The 24187-nt window shown below is 46.6% G+C and overlaps 1 protein-coding gene and 3 pseudogenes across 4 annotated transcripts; 3 read left to right on the top strand and 1 right to left on the bottom strand.

The window, feature by feature from the left end:
- The first annotated feature begins 336 nt into the window (after positions 1-336).
- Positions 337-8042, top strand: LOC125548961 (uncharacterized; annotated as a pseudogene). The gene is made up of 4 exons (XR_015598769.1): positions 337-735; positions 871-2156; positions 2253-2335; positions 7232-8042. The product of XR_015598769.1 is annotated as an uncharacterized LOC125548961 (transcript).
- Positions 8043-8054: 12 nt separating this feature from the next.
- Positions 8055-8715, top strand: LOC125547098 (26S proteasome non-ATPase regulatory subunit 8 homolog A pseudogene; annotated as a pseudogene).
- Positions 8716-12330: 3615 nt separating this feature from the next.
- On the top strand, positions 12331-16518 carry LOC125545637 (uncharacterized). Of its 2 annotated transcripts, XM_048709653.2 has the most exons (5): positions 12331-12622; positions 12711-12824; positions 13633-13744; positions 15765-16117; positions 16194-16518. In XM_048709653.2, the coding sequence occupies exons 3-5, from the start codon at positions 13649-13651 to the stop codon at positions 16297-16299; spliced, it is 555 nt and encodes a 184-aa protein (XP_048565610.1). In that variant the 5' UTR covers positions 12331-12622; positions 12711-12824; positions 13633-13648; the 3' UTR covers positions 16300-16518. The 2 variants fall into 2 exon arrangements, with proteins under 2 accessions (XP_048565610.1, XP_048565609.1); XM_048709652.2 differs by having other exon boundaries at positions 12332-12622; positions 12711-13744.
- Positions 16519-16530: 12 nt separating this feature from the next.
- On the bottom strand, positions 16531-18273 carry LOC125547099 (uncharacterized; annotated as a pseudogene). The gene is made up of 3 exons (XR_015599367.1): positions 18214-18273; positions 17192-18105; positions 16531-17095 (listed from the first exon to the last, which is right to left on the bottom strand). The product of XR_015599367.1 is annotated as an uncharacterized LOC125547099 (transcript).
- Between the last annotated feature and the right edge of the window lie 5914 nt (positions 18274-24187).

Genomic DNA, 24187 nt, shown 5'->3' with positions numbered 1-24187 from the left:
CCTTCCTTGAGGACATGTTGGCACACTAATGATCTCGATTAACGAAAAGAAAAGTGGACTTCCAAAATAGTCATTAAATTTTGCCTTGGTACCTATATTTTGAGTTTGTGGCCTTGTATAAGGGAATGGAGGGAGTATTTATAGTCAAATACTTGGTCTAACTTGAACCCAAAATGTAAGGAGGCCTAATAAATTCGGACCGAGGTAGTATAATGCATTTTACTCAATATTCAATGGCTAAAATACAAAGAATGAATGCTCACCTTCAATAAGAAAACAGACCCAAATGATAAGTGACACACGTATGAAACGAAGCATTTCAGCCCTAATTTTTTTTACAACTAAAGTTGTCATCAAAAGGAAAAACAAACCAAAGAAAAAACTGAATCTTATCATCCAGAGAAATGTTACCATACTTGACAACTAAAATTGTCATCCTTGCGTAACTAAATTTACCTAAAAACATTAGGAGTTGCCGTGTTTTCATGCCATTACACTTATGGAGGTAAAAAAAAAAGGACGAAGGCAGAGCAGACATAGCCGCCGCTGAGCTTCGCCTTTCCCAAATCGAAATTGAGAACGAGGATCTCCCAACTCGGAAGCAATGGCCGCCGGTCATGCCAAGCAGTGGTCATGCCAAGCAGTGGACAAGCATAGCACGAGGCCGCCGATGCCGGTGAATCCCCTCGAACGTGCTCCACAGGCACTCACCATCTCAACTTCTCAAGTCCACAGGTACCGCGCCCCCTTCATCTGTGTAATTTATCCCCTATAATCTGGATATATAATCTGGGGGTGACCGTCGACTATTTCATATTCCTCATCGTTTGTCCAGAGGTGAAATTCGTCATCTCTTAATTGGTGCATCAGATCTGCGAGTTGGAACTCAGGATGCCGCCGTCGAGATCTAGAAAGCGCACTTCGGCGCCGCCGGCCACGACTGCGCGCGCAAGGAGGTGCCGCCGGCCTGCGGCGGTGCCATTGGACGATGTCGCTGGCGCAGTGGCGCCCCCGTTTTCTTCCCCCCTCTGGGCGTCGCTCTCAGAGGATTTGGTTTGCGAGATAGCCTGGAGAGTGCTCTCGGGCGATATTCTGGACTACGTGCGCTTCCGCGCCGTTTGCACCAGCTGGCGGTCTGGCACCGTCTGCCCGCGGGGCCGCGGCGTCGCCGATCCGCGCTTCTACCCGCGCCGCTGGATGATGCTGCCGGAGGGCCATGGCCTCTACCCCGGCCACCGCAAGTTGCGCGGCTACGTCCGCTTCTCTTCAACCTAGACACGGGAACCTTCGTCCGCGTCAAGCTACCGCTGTTCAACAGCCACTGCGCTCTCGACTCGGTCGACGGCCCCCTCCTCCTCCAGAGGGACGAGGACACCGGCATCCGCCTCGTCCACCCGTTCACCGGCGACATCGCTGAGCTCCCACCACTCGCCACCCTGCTCGCGCAGCTAAAGAACGACCCATCGGTCCCTCGTGGTTCTGATCCTTACTGGTGGTGGTCCTTCATCAGATACTGCGTCTGTGCTACCGTGTCCTGCAGTGCCGGAGCCATCACCGTGATGCTCGTGTTCCGTCATCTGCGACGTGTTAGCCTTTGCTACCTCCGAGGACCGGCAATGGGCAATGCCAAGCTGGGAAATCCCAGTAAACATCGCACCCTTGTCGCTCCAAGGCAAGCTATACTTGGTGCAATTTCCTTGCGCTAATGGCTCGCTGGTCTTCCAGATGGAGGTTGGTTCGCCGCCGCTGCCGCCAAAGATGATTGCCACATGCCCAGCAAATAAGCTCTACGGCGGCTACCACCTTGTAGAATGCGACTCGCAGATCCTGCTTGCCGGGTATACCGACAGCTCCATGTCTCACATTTTGATCTACAAGCTCGAGGACCTCATCTTGGAGAGGTTTGTCCCGGTAACAAGCATCGGAGACCGAGCCCTCTTCCTTGAAGATCGGAGCCTGAGCGTCTCCTCCAAGGCACTGCCAACCATCATCGCTGAGACAGTTGTGTATACATGTCCACTCAACCGTTGTTTTGCGCAATACCGTCTCACTACCGGTGCTTGGTCTCAGCCATTCGATGGATATAGTGATGGGTTTAACCCAGGTCCTTATAGCCTCATGCAACATGTCATTAGCTGCTGCATTCGCAATGTTTGGTATGCAACTGGCCCTATTTTGTGTGTCAGCACAATTATTCCTTGGATCATCTTATTTATCTATTGTGCCGGCCATTCTTCTTGTGGTCCTTTTAGGAACAAAGGGCTGGTATATTCTGAAGGAAACCAAAAAGCCTGGATGGCTTTGTTGGAAGGTGAAGAGAAAGCTTCGCATTTGGGTAAATCTTACTCACAATTAATCCTCAGTCTTTTGATACTAACAACATGATAGTTTTAGTTACACCTCTGCTGTTTTTTCTCTTATAGTAATAAATAACCAGCCAGCCAGCCAGCCACAATAGTTTATGCCCTTGATCAATACCCAGGTGAAAAAACCTCGACAGTCAGAATACTCCCAGTTCAGAAGCAGTTCTGAAGAGGTGTTTGTGCTACTTACAAACCCATTGTTTTCTGTTCAGATGATATGCAGCATTGATATTTGCCCAGCTGTTTTAAAGGAAATTCTGCACAATAAATCAATCGTTCATCCACTGGTACTTACTTTAATATGCAATTTGACTTGCATAATTTCAGCTAGCAATTTTAGCAGCTGCAGATGACATCTCACTATAGAACTTGCAATCATGTACTCCCTCTGTTCCTAAATATAAGCCCTTTTAGAGATTTCAATATATTTATGCCTTTGGTAGCTTATTTTACTGTTCTATTTGTGGCGCGCACATTTGTTCGTGAGGTGTCTTGCTAAAGACCATTAGATTCTTCTTTTTATTACTAAAACAAGCTAAATGATTCTGCAAGGAGAAACATGTTAGAGAAAGCAAACATGCAAATGATTATGCTAGTTAATTACCCTTGAGTTATTGCACACACAGCAGCTAGCTTTTTTATTTCTTTTTTGTACATGTGCTCAATGATCTTTGTACATGCGTGTTTCTGCTTTTACATTTGATCAGATTGGTGTAATTAGTGGTGTAATTAGAATAATCGGAAGGGGAGCCTTGGCGCAGTGGTAAAGCTGCTGCCTTGTGACCATGAGGCTCTTACAGAAATGTAGGGAAAGGCTGCGTACTATAGACCCAAAATGGTTGGACCCTTCCTCGGACCCTACGCAAGCGGAAGCTACATGCACTGGGCTGCCCCTTTTTTTGGTGTAATTAGAATAATCCCTGATCTTACATCTCCTTTTATTGCTAGGCGTGAATGGCCTGTATATATCCAGAAGCCGGTGGATTGATTTTCTTTGCACCATCAGATGGGGTGATCAAGCTGGATGTTTTTATCCATGTCCTGTTTCTTGCCAGCATTTAGGTTCATACTATATCTTTGGTTCAACTCTCGTGTAGTTAACGGGTGCTTTCACATTAGTTAGATCCTCGACCTTACTACTGAAACTTACACCCATTCATTAAAGGATGGGGTTTCTCAAGGTTTGCTTTGAGAGTTTGGACATTTTAGATGTGAATCATTTATCCGAAGATCGGTCGTAGATCCTTCTGGGACTTCGGATGTCTCTGGGAAACGGGCACCGGGCACAATCAACAAGACTAGGCTTAAAGCAGTTTGATTCTTTTCGTTGTAGATCATTGCAAGTTGGGTTTTTTTTTTTTTGCAAAAACGATCCAGATATATTATCAAAGTTCACTACAAAGCATGTCAGACATAATAAAAATTACATCGAGATTACTACAGTTGTCAGAACACGCTGCTGTCGCTGCTCCCCTATCTAGCTGGCTTGACTGTGTCAATGACAGTCGGGAAGTCTTCGTGCACATGCCTCTAAAGACCAGCGCCCGGGAGCCGAGTATCTGACACCAAATCTCTTCAATGAGATGGTAGGAATCTACACGACGGAGCTCGGGGCGGCGGTCGCCTTGCAAGGAGCCGAAGCGAAGGACGGCCCGGTCAAAAAAAGCAAGTAGACAACCGTCGCAACACAAGCCGACGGCCCGGTCAGAAAAAGCAAGTAGACAACCGTCGCAACACAAGCCGTGGTAGATGGTAATCCTTGGAACGCCCTTCGGTTCGGCTCCCTCAAAATGATTCACATGACGATGTAGATGGCTACCTCATTGAAATGACGTGGACAAAATTCATGATCACTGCTGGGATTGGAGGAAGGTAGTCTTGTTGCACTCATCTCACACTTGTATATGAACCGTGCTATCTTACTACAGACAACACAGATCTCTCGCGTGTTCTTGGAAGAAAAAAAAAGTGTCATCTATGCACCTTGGGAATGATCTCTCGCATGAGGCCACCAGAAGATGATGGTGCTTAAGTTTTTGGTTGAATTTGTTGGCACCGCCTCTCGCAGTGCCGCTCTTCTTCTACCTCTTGCTGCCTCTCACCACTCAACTCTTTTTGTCTCACACAAGAACACACACACATGATGAAACTTAGAAAACACACACGCACACAGCCAAGGAAGAAACTCAACGAGGCTTTGCCCAGAACACTCTTCCTTGGTGCATACAAAGACTACATTTCTCCTACAGCCCTCACGGCCTACTTTTCATTCATCTGATCAACACATATATATACACCGGGCTGGCTCACGCACGCCCTAACCCAGCCTCCACTCGGGCCACTAAACCCACTAACCCATGCACATGCACAAACCTAGCTAACCAACTACTTGCATGCAGCCAGTTTGTTTCCTTGATTCACTCCAACGTCCCAAGACTAGGACTTGCATGCAGCTCACATCCGGATCAACCCAGCCGGCTAAACATGCTCATAGAGCCCCACACTCCAGCCTTCGTCGCACTTGCCGCATCACACGGCCACGCTGCCTCACGCAGCACTACAGCCTCACGCCGCCATTGGCATCTCGCCATCATCGTCGTATCGCACGACGCCTTGGCATCTCGCCTTCTTCGCACGCCTCCGCTGAAGTTTCGTTGGACAACTACTCCCTGGACAAACTAAGCTACATGCATAACGAAAAACAAACTATGCAGATACACGAATCAAGATTAAGTCTATTATTTTCCTCCCTAATCTTGATTCTCCAATCATCACAATCTTTGATGCGGATCACCCGCCATCACTTGATGACGCCATCGCAGCGCCGTAACCAGCCACGCACCGCCACCGACGCCGTCGCAGCAGCGGTCACCATGAACCATCTTGTCGTGGATGACGTCCTCGCAACGCCAATCACCACACCGTCTTGCCGTAGACGACGCCATCGCAGCGCCGAGTACCACGGCCTCTTGCCGCATGTGGCGGCCATTTCTTGACGTGAACGACGCCTTCGCGGCGCCGATCGCCACACCAACTTCTCCTCATAACGGCCTCGCGCCGTCAAAGCCACCAGCGGCCTCACGCTGCCACAAGCCTCCTGCTTGCGCCACCGGCCTCCATCTCACATGGAGTCCACCACGCCGCCGACGTCGCCACCGGATCGACGAGGCTCTGATGCCAATTGTTGGCACCGCCTCTCGCAGTGCCGCTCTTCTTCTACCTCTTGCTGCCTCTCACCGCTCAACTCTCTTTGTATCACACAAGAACACACACACATGATGAAACTCAGAAAACACACACGCACACAGCCAAGGAAGAAACCCAACGAGGCTTTGCCCAGAACACTCTTCCTTGGTGCACACAAAGACTACATTTCTCCTACAGCCCTCACGGCCTACTTTTCATTCATCTGATCAACACATATATATATACACCGGGCTGGCTCACGCACGCCCTAACCCAGCCTCCACTCGGGCCACTAAACCCACTAACCCATGCACACGCACAAAGCTAGCTAACTAACTACTTGCATGCAGCCAGTTTGTTTCCTTGATTCACTCCAACATCCCAAGACTAGGACTTGCATGCAGCTCACATCCGGATCAACCCAGCGGGCTAAACATGCTCATAGAGCCCCACACTCCAGCCTTCGTCGCACTTGCCGCATCACATGGCCATGCTGCTTCACGCAGCACTGCAGCCTCACGCCGCCATTGGCATCTCGCCATCATCGTCGTATACCACGACGCCTTGGCATCTCGCCTTCTTCGCACGCCTCCGCTGAAGTTTCGTTGGACAACTACTCCCTAGACAAACTAAGCTACATGCATAACGAAAAACAAACTATGCAGATACACGAATCAAGATTAAGTCTAACAGAATTGACATGTGAAGCTTCCTCCTTTTGCAGGCCCTCCTCACCAAGTTCCCTAGCCTTCGTCCGTTGCTTCAGCAGACGCCCAATGCCGTGGAGGAGCTCAAACTTGCGAGTAAGATAACTTTGCTCTGTTGAGTTGGCCAGACATTGGGGTTGCGATGATGCTTTCTATCCGTGTGACAGTGTGCGCAGGGTGCAAGTGTTGGGAATTTTTCTTGGTTGGCTGCTATGTTATGGTTTAGGTACAGGAAGATTTTGTCCATCGGTGATGCTTTGCGTCTTGTTGATCAGTCTCTGGTTGATATATGCTGTGGTTGTCTGGTCTCTGTAATGCTGTCTGAGATTGTGTCGTGATATGACTCGTTCAGCAACTCTACCTTGGCTCGGCTGAAACTTGGTTCAGTTCACTGCAATCCATGTGTAATCGATCTGTAATACTAGTTGATACGTTTGGTTGCTTGGTAATACTACCTTGAGGATGTGACTGGAGATCTTTACGGGCCTAACACTGGATCTGATTTGCCTTGGTCATGCAGTTTTACCTTTAGGAGTTTTAATTGACTGGTTGCTGCCATATGAATTTATAGATGCTTTGAATACGATCCCATCCTAGGACTGATGCTAGTGATGCTTGTCAGTTGTGTAATGTGAACTCTGGATCTGATTTGCCTTGGTCATGCAGTTTTACCTTTAGGAGTTTTAATTGACTGGTTGCTGCCATATGAATTTATAGATGCTTTGAATACGATCCCATCCTAGGACTGATGCTAGTGATGCTTGTCAGTTGTGATAATGTGAACTCTGGATCTGATTTGCCTTGGTCATGCAGTTTTACCTTTAGGAGTTTTAATTGACTGGTTGCTGCCATATGAATTTATAGATGCTTTGAATACGATCCCATCCTAGGACTGATGCTAGTGATGCTTGTACGAAAAACCAAGCAACCAAACGTATCAACTAGTATTACAGATCGATTACACATGGATTGCAGTGAACTGAACCAAGTTTCAGCCGAGCCAAGGTAGAGTTGCTGAACGAGTCATATCACGACACAATCTCAGACAGCATTACAGAGACCAGACAACCACAGCATATATCAACCAGAGACTGATCAACAAGACGCAAAGCAGAGACAACCACAGCATATATAAACCAATAACACTGTGTCTTTGCATTGTGTAGGCTGCCATTCTAATGTATGTATCGTTCTCTGTTCTCTTTCATCTTCCATTGGATTATCATTGGGAAGGTCAAAAGAAACAAAGTGTTATTGGTTTTCTTTGGGTATAAGTTGCTAAATGAGTGTTCATCTTCCATTGGATTATCATGGGAAGGTCAAAGAAATAAAGTGTTATTGGTTTTCTTTGGGTATAAGTTGCTAAATGAGTTAAACCAGAAGTGTTTTTTGGGTTAGTCCTGCATGAGTTATGTGGTGCTAATTTTGCTGGGTTCAGTTGGGTAGTCGAACTTGGAAATTAATATTTGTAAGCCAAGTTATACATGTAGATTGGGTTTGTATGGAATTTTTAGGTTCTCGCCTACTGGTGAGCCGCAATACCCTTGCCAAACTGGCAATTGTTTTGTGTCGACTATTTTAGCAGAGTTCATTTCACATCTTATTTGGCAATAGGATGTTTGCTTCGTCAGGTCCAGAACATGATGCAAAATGTCTGGACACGTCAATTGATATTTTATCTAAAAACATCTAGCACTTCCTCTTTTGCAACATGTCGATTGATATTATGCTATATCATACTAAATCATGCTGATACTAAAAGTGGATAATTCCTCCATCACCGGTTGAGTACCCAATTATGGGGCTTAACCTTCTGAGGATGTTGGTCCAGAATAGAATTGCGGAGTTCCACACTGAGCTGGAGCCTCTGCCCACCAAAGCGCTGGAGAATCCTTGCATCAAGCACGCAGTTGAGCTCGAGCAGTCCCTTATGGAGGGCGCCTACAACCACGTGCTGAGTGCTCGACAAGCTGTGCCGCATGAAAGTTACGTATACTTCATGGACCTTCTAGCCAAAAGAGTAGTTAGGTAAGTGGGTTTGTGTCGCTACCTCTTCATGTGTGATCTGCCGATTTACTCCTTATGCAGTCCATCACTGTGACATTTGCTGCACGCGCAGAGACAAAATAGCTGGGTGCAGCGAGAAGGGATATGATTACTTGTCGATAAGTAACGCGAAACAAATGCTTATGTTCAGCTCTGACGAAGAACCACAACAGTACATCTCAGAGGTAAATTCTGTTTCCATCAACCTTTTGTGTTCTGGTGTGAATTACCTGAGATACCACCATGAGTTCTCAGTATGATATCGTTGGCAGGAACACCCCGAGAGGGATGTTAGGAATGGCCGGGTCTTCTTCCAGAAGGCGATGGAGTCTCAGCCCTGTAAGGAGACACCGGCGATGCCCGCCATGAACAAGACCCTTGGCTATGCGAAGGAATTCAAAAGGACAGTGTGATTTGCTTTTTTATTTCATCTAGACTGTAAATTGCCATGAAGAGGTGGATTATTGGATCGTCCTGTAACTCAGTTGTACTACTTTGTTAAATCATTTGTTTCACCATTCAGTTTCCAAATTGCTCTACAGTCTACACACAACCGCAAAATGTCCCTTAAAATGGCAATGAAACCATATCACACAGACATCCGGAGTCCCAGAAGGCCAGAACCAGAAGGATCTACGACCGATCTTCAGATAAATGGATCGCATCTAACATGTCCAAACTCCCAAAGCAAACCTTCAGAAACCCCCATCTTCTAATGAATGGGTGTAAGTTTCAGTAGTAAGGTCCAGGGTCTAACTATGTGAAAGCACCCGTGAACTACATGCTGGCAGGAAACATGGCATGCTGGCAGGAAACATGGCATGGATAAAAACATCCAGTTTGATCCCCCCCCCTCCCCCCTCTGATGGTGCAAAGAAAATCCATCCACTGGCTTCTGGGTATGTAAGGGCCCACTCACGACTAGCAAAAAAAGAGTAGAAAAGGATGTAAGATCAGGGATTATGCCAATTACACCAATATGATCAAATGTAAAAGCAGAAACACACATGTACAAAGACCATTGAGCACATGTACAAAAAAGAAATTAAAAGCCAGCTGATGCGTCTGCAATAACTTAACAAGTCACTTGGTACCCATCATTTGAGGTGGATTTGGTAGATTTCATTTGCGATTTCCGGGTTCAACTTGTTTGGCTGCCACGGAATTGACAAATGGAATTGAATTGTCATTTCCACCCAAAATCCCCCCCCCCCACCCCCCTCAATGATACCTGGTCAGATGGGCCGGCCTTATCGTGACTGGCCCGTCATGGGCCGTGCCTGGGCTGGCTAGCCCGGCACGGTACGGCTTTTTTTTTTGAACAACAATACAGACACAAGCGCTCATATACACGCGCATACACTCACCCCTATGAACGCACACACGTATACCCTACCCCTATGAGCACATTCGAAAGACTGAGCCGACATATCATCTTGAAATTTATGAAATCACCCTAGGCACCCCGTCGTCGACAGGAACGTCTCCTCCCACTGAATGCGCATCGCCGGAAATCCAGAAATAAATGCGAGCATCAGGATTTGAACTCTGGTCAGCTAGGGATATCACAGTCCCTCTAACCATCCAACCACAGGTTGATTCGCCCCGGCACAGTACGGCTGCTAGCACGTCTCAGAAAGCCAGGAGGTGTACATGTATACTTGTATAGTATACGTACATGCATGTGCAATGGCACGAGCCGACGAACGCACTAAGCCAGAAGGCGTGCATGCATGCATGCAGTTGAGGGAACCGGCTCCTCTACCGTGCCTGCTGGGCACGGCAGGGTGCCGTGCCTTCTTACCCCGCACCTTACACATTGATATGGGCCAGAAAGGCCAGACTCTTTGATGAAAGTTTATCTAATCAGCCCAACTGTTCACCGGATGCATCACGTTCAACTAAAAAAAATCTGATGTATCACACGCCTGCACATGTCACCTAATTAACTATTTCCCAAACCCAAAAAGAAACTATTTCCCCCGTAGAAAAACTAACTCACTATTTCTATTTTTATTTTTTTAGATAACACTTCGATCTATTCATATTCAATCATGACAATACAATAAACACCATAAATAATAAAAAAATACACCCAGATGCGTAGACCACCTAGCGACGACTACAAGTACTAAAGCGAGCCGAAGGCACGCCGCCGTCATCGCCCCTCCCTCGCCGGAGCCGGGCAAAACTTGTTGTATACACAGTTCAGAAGTCATCGTGCTAAGACCCCATAGGACCGACACGGCAGAATAACAACCGCCGCCGAGAAAGGGTAGCGTAGATTGGAAGAATCCAACCTGAAGACACACGAACGTAGATGAACTACGGCCAAATCCAAGCAAATCCAAATCCACCAAAGATAGATTCGCCGGAAACACATCTCCATATGCCCATCGACGATACTAGACACACCATTGGGACGGGGGCTAGGCGGGGAGGAATTTATTTAATATTCAAGGAGCCGCCGCCATCTCGTCTTCCTGAGCAGGACATAAGTCCTAACAAAACTCGAAGAAACATCTGAAAACGGGGCCCTTCCACTATCATTGTCTCAATAAACTAATTACCTATTATGAATATACATGAGCAACATTCTAAAATGAAAATGAACTCATATTTGAAAAATGGTTTTGCTTAATCTCAGCCATATTTTACGGAGAGAATTTTTTTGTTAAAATATATTTGTATTTTGCTTCGAGCGGGCAACAGTACCATTTCCTACATTTGCATATTTTGAAAAGTTAGCAAATATATTCAAGTATTAGAAACTATAAATCCAGAAAAGACAAAAAAAGTTGAGAAACAACATGCAGACAACAGTCGACTTATATACTTAACCAAATTTAAATCGACCGAAATTTTGACAAACAAAAAAACGCCATGAGAACATGCAGCCATGAACTAATGCTGTTAATTTTTTTATAGAAGACTAATATTGTTAATCAATAAAAAATTTGAGAACCATGTTGTTAATCAGCAGGCATCAGGTGAGCTGCTGGGCTGCTGATATGGGCTTTTAGTAGTTTCCTGGGCTAGACCATTGCTTCGCTGGGGTAAAGAAGGCACGGCACCCTGCCGTGCCAAGCGGGCATGGTAGAGGAGCCGGTTCCGCAGTTGAGATGCAAATAAAAAAAAGTGGCGTGCATGCAGGTGCAACGGCATGAGCCGACGAACGCGGCCGCCACGACACTCGGTTTCTTTTTTGAGGGGTGATAAATAATTTTATTCATCAAAATCCACATGAAATGGGATACGAATTTGATTGTACGGAACGCCTAACCAGACGTGATGACCGGGACCTCTAGAAAGGGAAAATTTAGCTAAACCGTGTGCTTCATAGTTCGCAGCACGACCCTCGAAAATAAATTTACATTGGACATTAATAGCTCTAAGGCGAATCTCCCTGATAATTGCTCCATATCTTCCTCCAGTGTTGTTGTCAATATCCGCCACAACCTGTTTGCAATCAGATGCGATGATAAAATGGTGGATGTTGAGGTCCTCCGCCAGGCACAACACCTCTCAACATGCTATCGCCTCCAAAGATGTCGGATCAGTGACACCCTCCAAGACCAAGGCCGAAGCCCCAATATAATTCCCCGCTTCATCTCTGCAAACTGTAGCTGCCGCTCCTCCTCTTCTCGCGCGAACGGATGCATCAACACACTCCTTCATCACAAGTTTCATGGCAGAGCTCGGTGTGATTAATTCAAACCGATGCCCCCGGCAAGGAGTGAGCCAACCGCGGCCACAAAGATAGAACCCCAAGAAACCACCCCCCGGAGCATACAAGTTACATGTACCTGCCACGACGCTCGGCTGCTCGCTCCTTCCCGTGCCACTCAGGCCGCCGTGCTAATCGGGCCAGCGTGCCGGCCCGTGAGACTGCTGTGCCGTGCCTGGGCCGGAACGGCCCGTGTATGTACGTGCCTGGCCGGGCCGTGCCGTGCCTGGCCCGTGTAAGCCTGGACGGGCCGTGCCGGCCCATTTGGCTCAATCGTACTGTACCCAAATCCCGGCCCCCACCCCGTCATTCCTCTGGATTTGCCGCAGCTCTCGTCCTCCCCAATCCCGCACATCCATGGCGCTCCGATTCGCCGCCACCGGCGAGCCTTCCCTCCTCCGCTGATCCCTCTTCCTTCGTTCTTCTCCTCTCCCATGTCCTATTCCTCACCTTCCCCTTCCCTCCACCCGACCCAGTTGCTCCGCCCCGTGCTCCGTCCTGCCGCCGGGAGCAGCGTCCGGTGACCCCTAGTTGCTCCGTCCTGCTGCCGGGAGCAGCGGTCGGTGACCCCCAGTTGAGCACCACAGTCCCTGGTAGGTCTCCTCCTCCACCTCTTCTCTCTCCCCCCTTCCACATAGGCACTTATCTTTTTCTTGAACCCTAACCTCACCAAATTAGCAGGTTCAGTACCGGATCGACCTCAAGCACACCGGATCTGGACACCTCGAGAGGAGATTGACATCTTGACCATCCCTGCACCTCATCCCTGATCTTAAAGCGCAACGTTTTTGCAAGGCTCGTCTGACTAATCTTTTAATTTGTACCAATGGAAACCTCTGTTCCAAGTTAATTAGCTGCTGATGCATACCCTGTTGTCATGTACTCCCTCTGTTCCAAAATAGATGACTCAACTTTATACTAACTTTAGTATAAAGTTGAATCATCTATTTTGGAACGGAGGGAGTACTTCCTGTTAAGACATCTATTAACTCACCGTTGCTAAGTGCTGAAGAGTTAGGAGCCTTTTGTAAGTTTTTCTATGTATGGGACGAAGCATATTGGGTGGCCGAGAACTTTTCTTATAAAGATGGGTTTGCAGAAATTGGATCTTCGATAGGAACTTTAAAAGATGCAAATAGATTAGGTTCTGCTGCTCTTTGTAGTGCAACTATGTTTTAGGACAAATATTGCCAAAGATGAGAAAGGTTGCTCTGTTTTTGTTTTTTATTTTAGACTCTAATAAGTGGGCAAGGCCTCTGGAGACGTTGTGTTATGTTATCAGTTCTTAGAAAAGTCAGATTCACCACTAGCAGACTGTTATGTTTGTCTGAAGTAACATAAATGTTTGAGCTTGGGAAAGGTTTCACTATCCAATATGCAAGGTCCTATCTAAGTATTTAACAAGAGAAGTAGGGAAAACATGCAAGCGGTTATAATGACATTTAGTTTTTCAAAATGAAAAAATTACAGTACGGCTTAACAAATCAAGGTACTCTACTAACAGAATTGATTTAATTTGATGGCAGAACTGTACACATTCAGCATATGTTGTTTAGCAAATAAACTGTTGAGCTCATGATTTCGTTTTCTATGTAACATTTAGTAACATTGGACCCTTAATGGAGATTAAAAAGATGGGGAGTAGAGTGGCTAGCCACCCAGTTCATCAAGATGCACAAGTACAAAATCAAAATAATCTCCTTCAAGCCCAACAGGTTGGCAACTACTGCTGGTTACCATACTTTATGTTGTGTATACATTGCTTACCTTCTTTTTCTACCATTTCTGTACGCTACTGTCATAAATTTTTCCTTCCTCAGAAGGATTAGTTGTTTATACTACTATATTTAAAAAGCATGTACCCACAATTGTCCAAAGTTGATGGATTCAGCCAACTAACATTACAACACGTATAGTATTACAACGGCATTCTAAAACACCTCTAGAAGACGTAAAAATGCCTCCAATTGTTTTGTGCGGCATTTCTATAAAATGCTAGAGAAGCTCATGAAGGGGAAAGTCAACTGAGACGTTTTCCAGTAACGCCTTGAAAGATCTGGCATTCAGCGGCGTTTTACAGACGCCACAAACGAGGTTTTGGAGCAATTTCCTAGAGCGCTGTAAACTTCTCGATCAAAATCGAAAAACAGAACTAACAAACACCATGGGGTCTTCTCTTTGTCTCTTTTTGTCTTTTCTGTGCCAAATGGCTATCTATCTTTCTTTCCAGGCTGAGAATTTAAATTAAATCTAACTAGACAAGCCCATTAGCGAGAGAAATGACATCAGTACTTGTCATTTCTGAAACACCGCTTATGTTTGCACCTTTTAACTACCTCCAACTCTTTCTCGCCAAGCAGTATGGGACTAAAACAACCTCGCGCGAGAACAAAAAAACTGTATAAATAGAGAGGCATGCATGATTCGAACGCTGCATCGGCTGGAAAACATTGTGGCGCACTTACCACCAGACCAAGAAAGGTAACGTTATTGGCAAGAAATCCATGTGCCCTTTTTACTGATACATAAACCGGCATGTCCCCTCCATTGACGCCGACGCCCATGAGTATCCATTAGGAGGTGTTTCTTACAAATGCCTCAAAATCTCTTTTGAGGCTTCCGGAAAACGCCTCCACAGCTGTCTGTTTTGTGGTGATTTGCAAAAAATGCCATGACAGCTTCATCCAGTCCGAGGTGTTTTCCAGAAATGCCTTAAGCTAGAGATGATTTGGGGTGAACCTGATAGAACACCTTCTTAGATGCTATTCTGAGGTGTTTATAAAAACGCCCTGAACAGAACGTTTTCTGATATTAACGTGTTGTAGTGTAAACAACTCTTTGGCTAAGCTGCCCACAAGTAAATTCACTTGATGGGAATGGATATTGGTTTCTGCCTGGTCATCGCGACAGCTGTATAATCTTGCTGTTACTTCTATTTTTAGAGGCACTCACAAATTATAATTAGTGCAAGTATCTTTGAGATTTGGGTAGAACGGGTTGCAAACCAATGTTCTTGCCTCAGAATAGGCCTCCTTATTCTTCTAATTGTTCAGTCATATAAAGAAAAATTCTGCTAACTCTTGCAACTTGAAACCAACTCCCAGAACTCATGTATGACCATTCACTGTGATTGGCTACCCATTGAACTGGGAGTGGTTCTAGAATTCAGTCTCTACATTCGCCCACTGAACCAGCTGGTTTTGTGACACCCGGCTGGTTTTGAATGGTCACTAATCACAGTGATGGGAACTATTTTGCTTCTACTACATTTGTTTGTTTGATTAGCCACTGTTTGAGCAAAAAAAAATTTGAGTCAAATGGTTGCTATTCTTTTTATTGTGATCCAATGGGGAGGATCCCATGGACAATATATTACTAAGAGAGAGCCCACCCGGGTGAGATACCACAAATTCGCTCCCGATGGGATTCGAACCTTGGTCAGCCAGGATGCGCCGCTGCGACCTAGCGAGTTCTATGCTATTCATCTATGCACACGCTTGAAACTATTATTGTTTTTGGAAATGTCTTCTCTGTGAAACCATAACATCATTTTCTCATGCTGCCCCTAACATTAACACATACTCCCTCCGTTCCAAATTACTCGTCGCAGAAATGAATGTATCTAGAACTAAAATACATCTAGATACATCCATTTCTGCGACGAGTAATTCGGAACGGAGGGAGTAGTTAATATGTTTAATTGGCGGCGCTCTTACGATGTTGGACAAAACCCAGGCCCTGGTAAACGTGAAGCTCGAGAACACCATGGATTCACAAATCAATAGCCCGTACGGATCTCTCACCAGACAACAACAACAACAGATGCAGCAGCTGAGGCACCAGCAGCTACTGCAGCAGCAGCAACAGAAGCAGCTCCAGCAACAGCAGGTATTGCAGCTTCAACAACACCACCAGCAACAGCAGCAGCAGGAGCAACAACTCCAGCAGCACCACCACCACCACCAGCAACAGCTCCAGCAGCAGCACCACCACCAGCAACAGCAGCTTCAGCAGCATCTGGGCATGTCTGGAAACCAGAGCGCCCAAGCCCAGCTAGCGCAGCAGTTCAAACAAGCGTCGCAGTCGATGTAAGTATCCCTAGTTCTTTGCCTGTTTTATGCCGCCATCAACTGCTTCAATCCCTTGATCCACGATGTGTTGTAGGAACTCGTACGGCATGCGGGTGCCGCCTGTGAAGGTGGAGGTGTTCCACGAACTGGTGAGCAGGGACTCGTCCAGCGACACCAGCAAACTCACATCTCCCAAGTAGACCATCCATCCTTGTGCTGATAAAAATGTACGGTCGCTGTACTTGCAAATCTGAAAACACCTACTCCATGAACAATGTGTGCCCAACAAATAAGGGCAGCCCGGTGCATGTAGCTCCCGCTTGCGTAGGGTCTCGGGAAGGGTCCGACCACTTTGGGTTTATTGTACACAGTCTTTCCTTAACCCGTGACCTCTTGGTCACAAGGCAGCAGCTTTACCACTGCGCCAAGGCTCCCCTTCGTGTGCCCAACAAATAGAACAACAAAATAAGCTACCAAAGGCACAAAATAAACTTCCACGTGATTACAAGTTCTATAATGAGATATCATTTGCAGTTTCTAAATTGCTAGCTGAAAATATCCAAGTCAAATTGCATAAAGTAAGTACCAGTGGGCAGTGGACAATTGATTTATTGTGCAGAAAATATTTTAAAAGAGGTGTGCAAATATCAATGGTGTATAGCATCTGTACAGAAAACAATGGGATTGTAAGTAGCACAAACACCTCTTCAGAGCTGCTTGTGAACTGGGAGTATTCTGAGTTTCTGACTGTCGAGGTTTTTTACAGTTTGGGTTTGATCGAGGGCATAAACTATTGTGGCTGGCTGGCTGGCTGGTTATTTATTACTATAAGAGAAAAAACAGCAGAGGTGTAACTAAAACTATCATGTTGTTAGTATCAAAAGACTGAGGATTAATTGTGAGTAAGATTTACCCAAATGCGAAGCTTTCTCTTCACCTTCCAACAAAGCCATCCAGGCTTTTTGGTTTCCTTCAGAATATACCAGCCCTTTGTTCCTAAAAGGACCACAAGAAGAATGGCCGGCACAATAGATAAATAAGATGATCCAAGGAATAATTGTGCTGACACACAAAATAGGGCCAGTTGCATACCAAACATTGCGAATGCAGCAGCTAATGACATGTTGCATGAGGCTATAAGGACCTGGGTTAAACCCATCACTATATCCATCGAATGGCTGAGACCAAGCACCGGTAGTGAGACGGTATTGCGCAAAACAACGGTTGAGTGGACATGTATACACAACTGTCTCAGCGATGATGGTTGGCAGTGCCTTGGAGGAGACGCTCAGGCTCCGATCTTCAAGGAAGAGGGCTCGGTCTCCGATGCTTGTTACCGGGACAAACCTCTCCAAGATGAGGTCCTCGAGCTTGTAGATCAAAATGTGAGACATGGAGCTGTCGGTATACCCGGCAAGCAGGATCTGCGAGTCGCATTCTACAAGGTGGTAGCCGCCGTAGAGCTTATTTGCTGGGCATGTGGCAATCATCTTTGGCGGCAGCGGCGGCGAACCAACCTCCATCTGGAAGACCAGCGAGCCATTAGCGCAAGGAAATTGCACCAAGTATAGCTTGCCTTGGAGCGACAAGGGTGCGATGTTTACTGGGATTTCCCAGCTTGGCATTGCCCATTGCCGGTCCTCGGAGGTAGCAAAGGCTAACACGTCGCAGATGACGGAACACGAGCATCACGGTGATGGCTCCGGCACTGCAGGACACGGTAGCACAGACGCAGTATCTGATGAAGGACCACCACCAGTAAGGATCAGAACCACGAGGGACCGATGGGTCGTTCTTTAGCTGCGCGAGCAGGGTGGCGAGTGGTGGGAGCTCAGCGATGTCGCCGGTGAACGGGTGGACGAGGCGGATGCCGGTGTCCTCGTCCCTCTGGAGGAGGAGGGGGCCGTCGACCGAGTCGAGAGCGCAGTGGCTGTTGAACAGCGGTAGCTTGACGCGGACGAAGGTTCCCGTGTCTAGGTTGAAGAGAAGCGGACGTAGCCGCGCAACTTGCGGTGGCCGGGGTGTTAGAATATGTATAGGATAGTTTCATTCAAATTGTAATCTATCTTTATCTCTATCTTCTTCTTCTCCCTCCTGTACCGAACCAAACCAACCTGAGATTGATCTCTTAATCTCTTCTTGTACTCCAAGGCATTGCCATTATATATAAACATGCGGCCCGAGACAAAGGGTTCAACGCTTCCAACCCAATTACGCTTCCAACCCAATTTACATGGTAATCGGAGCATCTTCCTCTTAGATCGAAGATCGCATCTAGCTACCTTCCCGCGGCCGAGATCATGTCTTCCTCCGCAGCCCTATCTTCCACCACGAGCGCGCTTTCCTCCTCCACGGCCTCCACCTTCGCATCATCATCTAGCAGCAGCTCTATTCCTTTCAGACCGCCCCCACAGGAGAAGCTAACAAGGGGAAACTTCCTCTTATGGAAGGCCGTCGTTCTCCCGCAAATCCGAGGCGCACAGATGGAGCGCCACCTTGATGGGACGAGCCAGGAACCACCGGCCACCCTCACCATCACCAAAGATGGAAAAGACGAACAGGTCGTCAACTTCGCCCGAACCCTCTGGTACACGCAGCAGCAGCAGCAACTCCAGGGGTATCTGATGGGATCTTTGTCCCGTGAGATTCTCGCTCAAGTTGCCACCCTTCAGACGCCAGCAGAGGTCTGGAGCGCCATCAACGCTATGTTCGCCGCCCAGAGCCAGAGTCAGGCCATCAACACCCGCATCGAGCTCACGAACTTGAAGAAAGGTAACATGTCCATGGCAGAATATCTTGGCAAAATTAAAACCCTTATAGATGAAGTTGCATGCTGCACCGGAGTTCCTCTTCCCGATCCAGAGATAGTCTCCAAGATCATGGCTGGCCTCGATCTGGACTACAATCTAGTCGTGTCCGCTCTGTCTGCTAGGGTTGAGCCGGTCTCGGTTCAGGAGTTGTACAGCCAGCTCTTGAGCTTTGATGCTCGCCTCGCCCTCCTCCACGACACCAACATCAGGCAGTCCTCCGTCAACTCGGCGGCTCGCAGGCGCGGCCGTGGGCGCGGTCACCAGGGACAGAACCGCAGCTCCAACGGCGGCGGACGCGGCCGCGGCAACTACCAGGGCGAGGGTGCTCGTTCTGGTGGTGGCAACAACTCCAGAGGTGGCGGCTTCAACAACAACAACAGCCGCCGCTCCTCCTCAAGTCACCGCCCTCGTTGTCAGCTGTGCAAAAAGTCAGGCCATGAGGTCATGGACTGTTGTCATAGGTATGATGAAGACTTCGTCCCCGACGCTCGTCATGTTGCTACTGCCATCCGTGAAGGAGGAGGAGATGGCGTCTGGTACGTGGACTCAGGTGCAACAGATCATGTCACCAGCGAGTTAGAGCAACTTGCACTTCATGAGAGATACCATGGTGGCGACCAGATTCACACTGCGGCAAGTGGTGGAGGTATGGATATTTGTCACATTGGACAAGCTTACATTAATTCCCCCAACCTTAAACGTGATCTAGTTCTTAAAGACGTTCTTCATGTCCCACAAGCTGATAAAAATCTTGCATCCATGTCTCGTCTAGCCACTGACAATAACGTCTTCTTTGAAACTCACCCTCGTTACTTTTTTATAAAGGACCGAGCAACGAGGGAACTTCATCACGGTAGATGCGTTGGGGGGCTCTACCCCATCACATCCGGAGCACTCAGTCGCAATCGGCGTCAAGTTTATTCTGCCACTAAACCCTCCTTGGAAAGGTGGCATCAAAGATTAGGACACCCATCATCAATCATAGTTAAGCAAGTAGTCAATAAAGACAAACTTTCTTTGTCACATAGTCAAAATAGTGAGTCAGTTTGTGAAGCTTGTCAGTGTGCCAAGAGCCACCAACTTCCTTATCCCAAGTCAAATAGTGTGTCTCATGCTCCTTTAGAGCTTATTTTCAGTGATGTATGGGGTCATGCAAGAGATTCCTTTGGAAGAAATAAATACTATGTTAGTTTTATTGATGATTATAGCAAGTTCACTTGGATTTATTTACTCAAATATAAATCTGAGGTTTTCTCTGTCTTCCAAGAATTTCAGAAACTGGTTGAAAGATACTTTAACAGAAAAATTCTAACAGTCCAAAGTGACTGGGGAGGGGAGTACGAAAAACTCAACTCTTTCTTCCGTAGCATAGGGATTCAGCACCATGTGTCTTGTCCTCATGCTCATCAACAGAACGGTTCTTCCGAGCGCAAACACCGCCACATTGTTGAAGTTGGACTCGCCCTACTTGCTCATGCGTCTATGCCTCTAAAATATTGGGATGAAGCTTTTATTACAGCAACATATCTCATTAATCGTCTTCCAAGTAAAGTTATTGGCAACTCCACTCCTTTGGAACATCTCTACCATCAAAAACCAGACTACAACTCTCTCAGAACTTTTGGGTGTGCTTGCTACCCCAACTTACATCCGTACAATCATCACAAACTTGAATTCCGTTCCACTCAATGTGTTTTTCTAGGCTATAGTAATCTACACAAGGGATACAAGTGCCTAGAAATTTCCACCAGACGTATATATATTTCTCGAGATGTAATTTTTGATGAAACTCTCTTTCCGTTTGCCAAGCTCCATCCCAACGCAGGCGCTCTTCTCCATGCCAAAATAGCACTTCTTCCGGATCTTGACACACTATCTGATCACGGGGGTGAATTATCTGAAGCTGGCCATGTGAACAAATCCGCAGAAAATTGCAGCTCTAATGATGTTTGTACAAATGCAGCTCATGATTTTATGTGTCCAGAAACAGACAATACAGGCGTTGCTGATCACGAGGAGGATTCTGGCGGCAGCAGGCGATCTGGCGCGCAATCCCAGGTGAATCCTGGCGCCAACGCCAGCACAATCATTGGCGCACGATCCGAGGAGAATCCTGCCCACCTGCATGCGGAGACGGCGTGCAACCCGGTGGCCGATAGCGACCGCGCGGAGCCCACTAGCGCAGGCGGGGCCGGGGGCGAATCCCCGCTTGCCATGAGCCCACGGGCCATGGGCTCGCGCACGTCCACCCGTGTGGAGTCCTCAGGCGACACGCGGCCCGTTTCTACTGGTGGAACAATCCCGAGGCCGATCCTGTCTGCAGAAGATCTGGCGCGCGATCCCGCGACTGCTGGGTGTGTGCAGGACGCTGGATCTTCTGTGGACGCCTCTTCTGCTGCACAAATTATTCCTCGACGTCACACACGGTCACAATCAGGTATTACTAAGGAAAAGGAATACAAAGATGGCACCATTAGGTATGATAAAAACGTGCTTTTCTCACTACTACTGGTGAACCAGTTAATCTTGTTGATGCCATGGATAGTGAGTATGATGCACTTATGAAAATAAAACATGGCACCTAGTACCATCAAAAAGTGGAATGAATGTTATTGATTGTAAATGGGTGTACAAGATAAAAAGGAAGTCAGATGGAAGTATAGACAGGTACAAGGCTAGATTAGTTGCTAAAGGCTTTAAGCAAAGGTTTGGGATTGACTATGAGGATACTTTTAGTCTAGTTGTTAAATTAGCCACCATTCGACTTGTCTTGTCTATTGCTGTTTCCAGAGGTTGGAGCTTAAGACAACTAGATGTTCAGAACGCGTTTCTTCATGGTGTTCTTAAGGAAGAGGTGTTCATGCGGCAGCCACCAGGTTATGAAAACAAAGGTACACCACATTATGTTTGTAAGTTGGATAAAGCTCTATATGGTTTAAAACAGGCGCCAAGAGCTTGGTATTCACGATTGAGCATGCAACTACAACAGCTTGGATTTGTACCATCCAAAGCAGACACATCCTTGTTCTTTTACAATAAAGGAAATGTCACTATTTTTGTGCTGGTTTATGTTGATGATATTATTGTTGCTAGCTCGAGTTCAAGTGCCACCACTTGTTTGCTTAAGGATCTTAAGTTAGAATTTGCCCTCAAGGACTTGGGAGATCTTCATTATTTTCTTGGTATTGAGGTCAAACAGATAAGAGATGGTATACTTCTAACACAGGGAAAATACACATCTGACATACTCAGGAGAGTAGGTTTGGAAAAATGTAAACTTGTGAGTACACCTATCTCAACTTCTGAAAAACTCTCTGTTGAAAGTGGAGAGCCACTTGGGTCAGAGGATGCAACAAATTACAGGAGTGTTGTGGGTGCATTGCAATATTTGACACTTACACGCCCTGCCATTTCTTATGCTGTCAACAAGGTATGTCAGTATTTACATGCTCCTAGCACTACTCATTGGACTGCAGTTAAGAGGATTTTGAGGTACCTTAAGTTTTCAGAGGGACTTGGACTTCAAATTACCAAGTCTTCTTCTATGCTTGTTACTGCCTACTATGATGTAGACTGGACATGATGTATTGATGATAGAAGGTCAACTGGTGGATTTGTTGTATTTCTGGGATCCAATCTTGTGTCATGGAGTGCAAGAAAGCAGGCTACAGTCTCTAGATCAAGTACTGAGGCTGAATACAAAGCTTTGGCAAATGCCATAGCTGAAGTAATGTGGATACATACATACCTCCAACTGGTGCAGACGGCGCGGAAGTGCACGTAGTCCAGAAAATCGCCCGAGAGCACTCTCTGAGCTATCTCGCAAACCAAATCCGCTGGAAGCGACGCCCAGTGGGGGGAAGAGAACGGGGGTGCCAACGGGCCAGCGAAATCTGTAGAATATATGAATTGCACAATGTATTGCTCTCGTGCATAGACATGTATATATGATGTACAAAGATGGGCCAGGGACCTCAACTATACAAGGAACTAGGAGGCGGACCCAATACACAATATGCACATAACACATATACTCAACACCCCCTGCAGTCGAAGCGCCACCGCGGCTAACGCAAAGACTAGACCGGAACTCCTCAAATGACGCCGTAGGCAAGCCCTTGGTCATGATATCTGCAAATTGTTGGGAAGTAGGGACGTGTAAAACACGAATATGGCCAAGGGCCACCTGTTCCCGAACAAAATGAATATCCAACTCAATATGCTTGGTCCGTCGATGATGCACCGGGTTAGCGGAGAGGTAGACCGTCGAGACGTTGTCGCAGTAGACCACTGTGGCACGGTCAACAGGGCAAGAGAGCTCCAAAAGCAGCCAGATTGTGGTGTGATAATATTGGTGCAACCTATTTGTCAGCTAATCCTGTTTTTCATGCACGCACAAAGCATATTGAAGTTGATTTCCACTTTGTCAGAGAAAGAGTAGCTAGAAAGCTCCTTGAAATTCAGTTCATTCCTACTGGAGATCAACTTGCTGATGGATTCACAAAGCCTCTCACTATGAGGAGGTTAGATGGGTTCAAGTACAATCTCAACCTTGGTCGAAGTTCATGAGGTTTAGATTGAGGGGGAGTGTTAGAATATGTATAGGATAGTTTCATTCAAATTGTAATCTATCTCTATCTCTATCTCCTTTCTTCTTCTCCCTCCTGTACCGAACCAAACCAACCTGAGATCGATCTCTTGATCTCTTCTTGTACTCCAAGGCATTGCCATTATATATAAACATGCTGAAGGAAATATGCCCTAGAGGCAATAATAAAGTTATTATTTATTTCCTTATAATCATGATAAATGTTTATTATTCATGCTAGAATTGTATTAACCGGAAACATAATACATGTGTGAATACATAGACAAACAAAGTGTCACTAGTATGCCTCTACTTGACTAGCTCGTTAATCAAAGATGGTTATGTTTCCTGACCATAAACAATGAGTTGTTATTTGATTAACGAGGTCACATCATTAGTTGAATGATCTGATTGACATGACCCATTCCATTAGCTTAGCACCCGATCGTTTAGTATGTTGCTATTGCTTTCTTCATGACTTATACATGTTCCTATGACTATGAGATTATGCAACTCCCGTTTACCGGAGGAACACTTTGGGTGCTACCAAACGTCACAACGTAACTGGGTGATTATAAAGGAGCATTACAGGTGTCTCCAAAGGTAGATGTTGGGTTGGCGTATTTCGAGATTAGGATTTGTCACTCCGATTGTCGGAGAGGTATCTCTGGGCCCTCTCGGTAATACACA

This window comes from Triticum urartu, chromosome 3A (assembly GCF_056163025.1).
Source record: "Triticum urartu cultivar PI428250 chromosome 3A, HENAU_Tu73, whole genome shotgun sequence".
In the NCBI taxonomy this organism is placed as follows: Eukaryota; Viridiplantae; Streptophyta; class Magnoliopsida; order Poales; family Poaceae; genus Triticum; species Triticum urartu.
This window is presented reverse-complemented; position numbering and strand designations above follow the sequence as displayed.

Excerpts from the sequence above, each read along its gene's own strand:
- LOC125545637 (XM_048709653.2), top strand. The coding sequence starts at position 13,649 with ATGGAGATTAAAAAGATGGGGAGTAGAGTGGCTAGCCACCCAGTTCAT. Across the intron at positions 13,745-15,764 it reads ATCTCCTTCAAGCCCAACAG|GCCCTGGTAAACGTGAAGCT; the intron begins GTTGGCAACTAC and ends GACAAAACCCAG. Across the intron at positions 16,118-16,193 it reads AAACAAGCGTCGCAGTCGAT|GAACTCGTACGGCATGCGGG; the intron begins GTAAGTATCCCT and ends GATGTGTTGTAG.